We start from the raw sequence: 8483 nt of genomic DNA, 5'->3' as shown, positions 1-8483 counted from the left end.
GGTCCGATTAGCCCGGGGGCTACAAATTGTCGGGCTCCGCCATTGTCTAAACCAACTGTACAAATCAAAGTTCGCATAAAATAAAACTTGTATGGTCAATCAAAGGTTTTACTTTGATCGGCCCACACATTAAATATAGTCGATATGATTTAGCTTAAATCATAGTCGACTGAGCAAAAAACTTTTAGTCACTCCAAGAATGCGCATCGTAGTGTCTCATCAAAGTCACTATCCTAAGGCTACACAATTCTCAAATTTCAACTCAAATAAATAGCATACCGATAGCCAATGATGCCCTAAAACTATAGAAACTCCAAGGCTCAAATCTCGATATGCCAATGAAATTTATGCTAAACTATGAATCAAACTATAAGAATTATGAGACTCGTATATCAACATTCAATCTTGATTACGGAATTGAGTAAGACCTATGAAATTTTGCCATTTTCTCACAAGGAAAGTCGACACATAGATCAATTCGAACCCGAGTAATGCTAAAAAGAAGAACACAAATCCTACAAAAATATAAGCGACGACAATGTGAGCCATTGATTGCAAATTGCTAACCAATTGTTAGTGATCGTTATGTTATCGAAAAAAGGATCCTCCATAGGATTTGGGCTCGTGCTTTGTCGTGCCATAACACTGAACGAGGTGGTTCGACCAAATGAGATCCGAGCCGTTGATTTTAAAGTACATGGCCAACGAGGACCGTGTGATCTTAGGTTAAAATATGATCAATTGTGCCAAGCTTGCTTCGAAGGAGGTGGGGCGCCACGAAACACGCGCATGGGCCCCGTGGGGTGGGGCCCACCAGCACAGTCCACAGAGCAACTTTGACCACGATGAGCATGACCCACGCGAGACGTGGACCACCAGCAGATAATTTTAAACAATGTTGAAATTTACACCGCCGCTCACGTGCGCACGTGGGCAGCCTTTCTCTTACCATACCCATAAAGTTAACCGGAGGAAAGGGCGGATTTTTGTCGCCTAGACTTCTAATATCAGATTTCAATTAGGAAAAAATAAGGGGCTGAAATGGAAAACCTTCAATCCGCTGCTCCCGATTCCGACGACTCCTCCTCCTCTTCATCCTCCTCGTCGTCTTGCCCAGCCGCCTCCGGCGGTAATCCCATCAGTTGTAGCTCTTGCTTCTTCTTCTCTGTGGGTGCAGCCGATTGCTCGAAATCGCCGGAGGAGGAGACGTGGACGCCAGCCAAGGCGCCGCCATGGTACACTGCGGCCGCGGCCGCCGCCGCCGCCGCTGCGGGCGGTGTCCCGGAGATGTTTATGAATTGCGAGGCCGGAGGGAAGGCCCATATCTGTGCAGTCTGCCCTGAAGGCTCCGACACTGCCGTAGGCTGCGGCAGCATCCACAGAGCTCCGGGTGGGAGGACTCGCCCTCCGCCAGAAACTGGGGCGGCCGCCCACATCGGTACAACCCCCGTCGGGGTGATTGGCGCTAGCCCAGTGGATATCGAGATGGCGCCTCCCCCCTGGAGTAGCGGATCATGAACCGGGTAGAACGCCGCCGCGATGGGGGCGAGGGAGGCGGCCGAGGCCGCGGACGCGCGCGAAGGCTGGAGCTTCTTGCGCCGCTTCGCGGCGGCGGCGGACTCCTCCTCTCCGGATGTGGAAACCAGCCCCACGGAGGAGGAAGAGGTAGGGGCGTCGGTGGGGATCTTGATCGCGCCGTCAACCACGGTGGCGATCGCCGGGACGGTCCCCGTCCCCGTGGCAGCGATGATGGCGGGCTCGGCGTGCTGGAGGAGCCAGCGGATCGTCTCGCCGTCGGACTTGTGCCCTAGCTCCCGGGTGAGCTGGAAGATCCGGGCGGCGCACGCCGCCGGCATCCGGATGCGCCGCCCCCGCCCCTCCACCTTGGTGTGCCGGTCCTTTGTCCTTGCGGCCGGACGCCGAACGATCGGAAGTGCGCCGAGGCCAAGAAACTCCATTGGCTCCGGCTTCGGCGCGATCATACGATGGACCGGAAAGGCCGCCGCCGCTCCTCCTCCACCGCTTCCACCTCCCGTAGCACCGCCCGCTTTCCCGGCGCTGCCGCCGTCTTCCTTGGCCAAAGAAGCATCCATGGCAGCCAACAAATTAAACCCTCAAAGCCGAGCCCCACCCACCTTTTTATTCATTGATCGCGCGTGAGCCGGGCCCGCAACCCCAGATCGGACGGCTACTAGACGGCATCGCCCCGCCGCCCCTCACAACTCGCGTTGTGGGCCGCCCGATCCGGGAGGGTCGACCGCCTCCGGCCTAATGGGCGGTGGGCCCAACGCTCTGGTGGCCCTTCCTAATCTAAATGCCCTTTTCTTCGTGAGTTTCTTCGTCGTTTCGACCAAGGGGGGCGTACGTCTAGATCCGCTGTCTCAACTCAAACAGCATTCACTATTCTCATCCTCTTTCTCGTGACGAATGTGCTGATTACGTCACGAACTATCAACCATCCGGACTTACATGTCGTTAACTAAACAGACGATCGGAGACCCGCAAAACGTTAAGCACGTTCCGGTAATTGTTCACGGTCTTGATCTGGGAGTTGGGAGCCGAAAGGGTGGGGTCCATGCTCAATGGTCTGGGTTCGCGAGTGGGTAGAAAATTGGGTGACGATAGGAGGGCAGGCTTTTTCATCGGGCAGGTGCCAGCTGGAGACAACCGAAGGAAAGGGACCACCATCTTAGTTAACGGCGAAGCCGAGGCCCGAGGGGCCCATGGCCAAGGAGAATCTCTCGGGGATTGGGGGAAACTTTTGTTAATACTTTTTATTTTTCTGTATTTTGTGCAAAAATATTTTTAAAAAGGTTCTACACTTTATTTTGTTGCAAAAAAAAAGATAATTAATTATCTTAGCTTTTATTTTTTAAAAAAATTCCAAAAGTAGGAAAGACATGTTTATTCTCCGAATATATTGTATTTATCCCATTCCAAATCTAGTAATTTCATAAAACATTTTTAGAAATTAGAAATTCTAATAATTTTCTTTAGAAAAAACTGACCATTAAGGACAAGTTGCCATATTCTATCAATTTCTCCATCTAGAAGCTTCTTGCTTAACTCTACCTTGGTCTCTTTAGGTTATACTTCCAAAAGAACCCTAAACTTTTCAAAAATGAGTTTATTGCCCTTGTTCGAGGTGTAAATGAAGGGGGCCCTTGAAGAATAGCCATAACTTATAGGGTGCAAACTAAAACTTCCTCAAAGGTTAAAGTATAGCCAAAGATAGATCGAAAAGTATGCAATGTTTAGCTAATCCACCTTAAAAGGCCTCAATAATTAAAGATGAGTACCCTGCAAGTGTACCTCAATTGCTTCCATTAGAAGCCCATCTACTTCACAAACATGACCTAATTTACAATGACCTAACAAATAGTTTCAATTATATTCAATCGAAAATACTAATCGATCACGAGACACTTGTTATGAGTTCTGGTTAGTTTTTTATCTACACAACAACAATGTTAAAAAAATTAGCAAAGAAAGTAATACTATTTGGAGCTAACTAGATGGATAATATTCATTCCGCCAACAAAATAGTGGATTTTTGTCTCGCGCTTGAACAAGGTAGCAAACTTTTTAGAGTCGGCTAAGATGAATACTATCGGAGGCATATTAATTATTGTAGCGTGTCCTCTTGTTCTTTACACAATGTCGAACAAAGTGAGTTAGGAGTTTCAAAGCCTTTGGGGTGCTCCCAAGACGTAGCACTGACGATGAACGTATAACATCTCTAACGTAATGATCAGGGGTCGATTATCAGGAACTGATGATCTGGGGTTTACCTCACCATACGTCTGACGCCTGTGTACCTGCATGTACCTCCTTCTATATCCGTGGGGTCGGCACTAGGAGGGTCGTTAATGTAACAAATCTATAATTTTCAAAGCCTTTGGGGTTGACTACATGAATTTTATTATTTTCTCAACATTTGTCAGAGATATATGAATTTATTGAATTTACGTTATACAAAAAATAAATTTAGATTTATCTAATTTCAAAGTGATAAAATTGAGTTCCTTGATTTAGATGCTGCTGGCGTAGTTGATTTATGTGATGTTACTTTTAATAGGCCTAGGGTCGTCAGTGCACGTGGAATACCTCCTTGGTTGTCTCAACACATCGTTGCATGTGCTGCTATTGTTAGGTGAAGTCTCGTGTAATTTACCTCTCTTATAGACAGTGAAATGACACTCTGGAGGGGTCATTAAGGTGACAATTTCACCTTTGCTGCAATCAATCCTTGACAGTAGTCTCCACATACTAACACAATTCATTCATACAAGAGTGTTACTTCTAATAGATCTAAGGTTGATTTTCAATGAGTACGAAATGTCCTGTTAGTTGTCTCAATCCCTCCTTACATGCATTATTATTGCTAGACAAAGTCTCTCATAATTTACCTCCCTTCCGGATAATTAAAAGTCAATCCAATCAATCCTTATAAGCATAACATTAAACGGTAGAATAATGGCTTTTACCCGCTTAGTTTGAAATATCTAATCACTTTGATAAATTTTATTCATCGGTACGACATTCTACGCGTATAGATCGTGCTCACACACAAATCATCTAATTCAATACAACCAGAACTCTGAATTTGTATCCCTACCACTCTCCCTATACATGTGTGATCCATTAGAAACCAAAAAAATTCAGTGTGAAGATCAAAGCAGGCATTCACAATAGAATTGTCTTCCCTTCCTCATCTTTTCCATTCACATTTCCAACATTATTCACTTCAGTTTGTTCTTTTACTGCACAAAACAACAACACTGAACAAATTGGCAAACTGAGAACCATTCGAGCAGCTTGTCGAACACTGACACTGCATCTTACAGAGCTCTGGAACAGAGTGGATGGAGTTAGATTTTTCTTCGGTTTTTTTTTCTTCTGTTTTTGATTCATCTTCTTCGTTCGGAGTTAGATTGAATCAGTGGAACAGGAATCTCTTCAACCTCCCGCTTTCCAATCTCTCGAGCAGCTTCTTTGAGGCTGCAACGTCTGCTTCTGATAGCTTCTTGAGGTAGCCAATGGCTCCATAGGAGATCATGACTTTCCTGCACTTCTTGCTCGAAGAAAGGGCCATGAGGCACGCGACGGCGTGCTTCTTCGCCGTGTTTTGGGGGCTCGGATCGAGCAATTGGACCAGATTGGGAACGCATTTATCCTCCTTCTTGATCTCGTTGCCATTCCGCGGGCAGGCGATCAAACTTGCGATTGCCTGTGCTGCGATTTCCCTGGAAGAATTGCTCTTTGCCTCGAGCATGTTTATCAGAGATGGCAAGCAACCGGATTCTCCGACGAGTTTTTTTATCTCCGGGGAACCAGAGATCTTGCACACGGCCGCGGCGGCGGTTTGTTGAGCCATCAAAGATCCGGTTTTTAGCACGTTTGTCAGTCGAGGGAGGAGACCGAGCGAGATGAGGCTTTCCATGGAGACGGATCCGACAAGGTTCTTCACTGCCGCAATCGCCGGCTCCGGCGGCAGGGGACCGTCAAGGTACGCGAGGAGGCTCCGGATTCCACCTTCCGACACGATCAGCTGCCGGAATTTCTCGGTTCCGGAAGTCAATTGGAGCAGGCACTCGGCGGCTTGCTCCTTCGAGCCCAGAACGACGCCGTAATCGAGCACGTTGATCATGACGCGGACGATGCCCTCGTCCACTAGGGTTTGCCTCGCTTCGGGCACGGCGGAGAGGTTCTTGAGCGCCGCGGCCGCGGCCGATTGGGAGATGGAGTCGCCGACTTGGCAGAGATCGATGAGAGGGGGGATTCCGCCGTGGCCGGCGATAGAGCGGGAGGTGACTGCGGAAGTCGAGAGCTTTTGAACAGAAAGCACTGCCTTTTCTCGGGCGACGAAGCTGCCCGATTCCAGGAGCCGGATCAGCGGTGGAATCGTCCCTTCGGACACGAGGAGCGTGTCCCAATTCCCCGATTCGACAAGGGAGCAGATCGCGGTGGCGGCCTTCTCGCGGACCATCGGCGACGCGGCGGTCAGAAGCTGGATGAGGGCCGCAACGTTGCTCCGGCCGATGACGGCCGTTACCCCCTTTTCGTCTTCCCTCATCGCCTCCAGCAGCCCGTCCAAAGCGCGGTGCTTAGCCTCGTCGTGCCCGAACTGAAGGCGAGCGAGCATCTCCCGCACACTCTCCGCCTCGCCAGGCCGCACGGCGGAAGCAGCGGGGAGGGCCGCCTCGCCGAGGACACCGGTCTTGACCAAGAGCCCGCAGTCCCGGAGGTTGAGGTCGAGCTTTCCAGCCAGCGCATCGAGGTCGCTCTGCATCCGGAGCTTGCCAACCGAGGGGTCACCGCAGCTGTCGGCTAGTTCGACTGCCTCGGCGAGGGTGGCGGCGACGGACTGGAGTAGCTCCCGACAGAGGGCGTGGCGGGAGAAGCAGGGATGGCCAGCTAGGTCATTCAACGCCGGAGCCACCAGTTCCAGCTTGGTGGCGATGGACTTCCAACGGCCAGCGAATCGCAAGGCGGACCTGGCCTTCTCGATCGCAGTGGGTAGGAGGAGGAGGGCGCTGGAGAGAAACTGCTCGGCAGATCCGGCGAGGGCCTCCGATTCTTCCACCATGCCTCGCCGCCGGCGTCACAACCACCGCAAAGTTGCAACTTTGGTTGTGAGACTGAGGAAGAAGAGTGGGATTTGGTGGAGGAGGAATTCAGTTAAAGGAAGACGAGTCACGGGAACGAGTTAAAGAGACCGGCCCAAGTCGGTCACAACCCGGCGATTCCTCCCCGAGTCGCCTCGGTAAACATCAGCCACTCGTCAGCGCACGAGCGCCGTTCCCAGGAATATTTCAATTCTCCCCATACTTCATCTATACTTTGTTATCAAAACCACCCTAAAGTTTTAAAATTCATCAATGCATCATCACATCGGACTAAAAAGTTCTCTATTGTTCAAAATTATATAGAACACAAAGGACACATTCTACAAAACTTGGAAATTAAATTAAATTATTTTAAATTATTAAATATTTTAACAAGGGAAAATCTAAAAATTCTATAAATGCATCTGTGAAGAAATTTTTGTGTACTGTTGCTGTATGTTGATAATTCTAAACCTTCAAGGGGGACTTTTAAAAAGAGGCAAAATTTGTTTTTTGTTTTTTTTTAAAGACGGGTTCTAACTGACAAGCTGGAAGGGGCAAGAATGTCAATTCATGCTAACAAACAGTTTGCTGGGCCATAGGCCCACGGCCTTCTATTTGACGTCGACGTCAGGGAAAGCGACGACTCGCCGCCGTAATGACGAGAATGCCCCCACTAATGCTGAGATAAAAGCTCGCCTCCCCAAACTGAACCGAACCAGGCCTTGGACCGGTCGGCTGACTACTCGACCGGGTAAAGGCCCTCGCATCACGATCATTTTAATTTTTTAAAAAAATAGGACGTAATGATGACATAAATCCAAATACCTGACAAAGGACAAGCAAATAATGACATTTGTTAAGTCAAGAAATTAATAGGGTAAAATGGTATTATTATTATTATTATTATTATTATTATTATTATTATTATTATTATCCTGGTAACCGTTTGGTAAATAAGGACAATTAAGGAATTAATTTAGTGGAGTGTATTTTTTTATTTTTATCCAAACTTATTAACAATATATTTCATTTCCTCTCTATTTTAAGTATATTTCAATATATACCCTTATAGTTTTAATTTTATCGTTGTATATTTGCACCTCTATAAATATTGGCTGAATGATAAATAGCTCAAAGGACTAATATTTAAATCTCACTAAGAATAAATATCTTGGTAATTTAGTAATTTACTAAAGGGTGTACATAAATTTCTAAATTGACCAAAAAGTACATGCTATTTTGACATTTACTAAAAGGGATACTAAATTATGTGGTATTTGTAAGTATCCTGTGGTAGTTTTGATGTGATCAACCAAGTTAAATTAAGTCTTGTTGTGATTTGATCCTTGTGTCTAAATGTGCGGAAATTTAGGAACACAAGAAGTCAAACGAAATACGTAGCTAATGAGAAGGATGACATGAGAGAGAGTCAACGGGCTCGGTGCATCTGAGAGACGAGATGCTACGGAAGAATACGCTAGCTGACGAGAAGGAAATGCACGGCATTTTTCAAGAGATGAGAAGCAGGAGCCGAAGCTTGCTTGAGGAGAAAGTTAGAAAATGAGTTCGGGTGAGTCTTATTTCGGATGGTCGAGTTCACCGAAGCGAGCGGAACCAGAGCGGAAACGCGGACAAAAAGTCAACTAAAAGTTAACTCTTGTCTGGGAGCCCAGAGTCCAAGCACCCAGAGTTGCTCCGAATACCCATACCACTTAGGTGCTAGCCGAGGTGCCTCGACTCCTCGGCGATGTGGATCAGGATTAGCAATGGTTTGGGTGTCCGAAGCGAGATAAAAATTTATCCAGCGTCTGTTGCATAGCCGTTTGCTAGGAAATGAGATTTGCCATGCTGCGACGCCCAGACCGTGCCACA

The 8483-nt window shown here is 47.6% G+C and overlaps 2 protein-coding genes across 2 annotated transcripts; both read right to left on the bottom strand.

The window, feature by feature from the left end:
• Positions 1 to 835: 835 nt before the first annotated feature.
• On the bottom strand, positions 836 to 2117 carry LOC122030350 (transcription factor PCF2-like). The gene has a single exon (XM_042589562.1). The coding sequence runs from the start codon at positions 2091 to 2093 to the stop codon at positions 1053 to 1055; it is 1041 nt and encodes a 346-aa protein (XP_042445496.1). The 5' UTR covers positions 2094 to 2117; the 3' UTR covers positions 836 to 1052.
• Positions 2118 to 4685: 2568 nt separating this feature from the next.
• LOC122029676 (U-box domain-containing protein 15-like) lies at positions 4686 to 6776 on the bottom strand. Its single transcript, XM_042588766.1, has one exon. It carries the CDS (start codon positions 6587 to 6589, stop codon positions 4940 to 4942), a length of 1650 nt encoding a protein of 549 aa, XP_042444700.1. The 5' UTR covers positions 6590 to 6776; the 3' UTR covers positions 4686 to 4939.
• Positions 6777 to 8483: the final 1707 nt, after the last annotated feature.

This window comes from Zingiber officinale, chromosome 10B (genome assembly GCF_018446385.1).
Source record: "Zingiber officinale cultivar Zhangliang chromosome 10B, Zo_v1.1, whole genome shotgun sequence".
Taxonomy (NCBI): domain Eukaryota; kingdom Viridiplantae; phylum Streptophyta; class Magnoliopsida; order Zingiberales; family Zingiberaceae; genus Zingiber; species Zingiber officinale.
Note: the sequence above shows the minus strand (reverse complement) of the source record. Positions and strands in the feature narration are given on the sequence as shown.

Coding starts and splice junctions, on each gene's coding strand:
- LOC122030350 (XM_042589562.1), bottom strand. CDS start 2,093: ATGGATGCTTCTTTGGCCAAGGAAGACGGCGGCAGCGCCGGGAAAGCG.
- LOC122029676 (XM_042588766.1), bottom strand. CDS start 6,589: ATGGTGGAAGAATCGGAGGCCCTCGCCGGATCTGCCGAGCAGTTTCTC.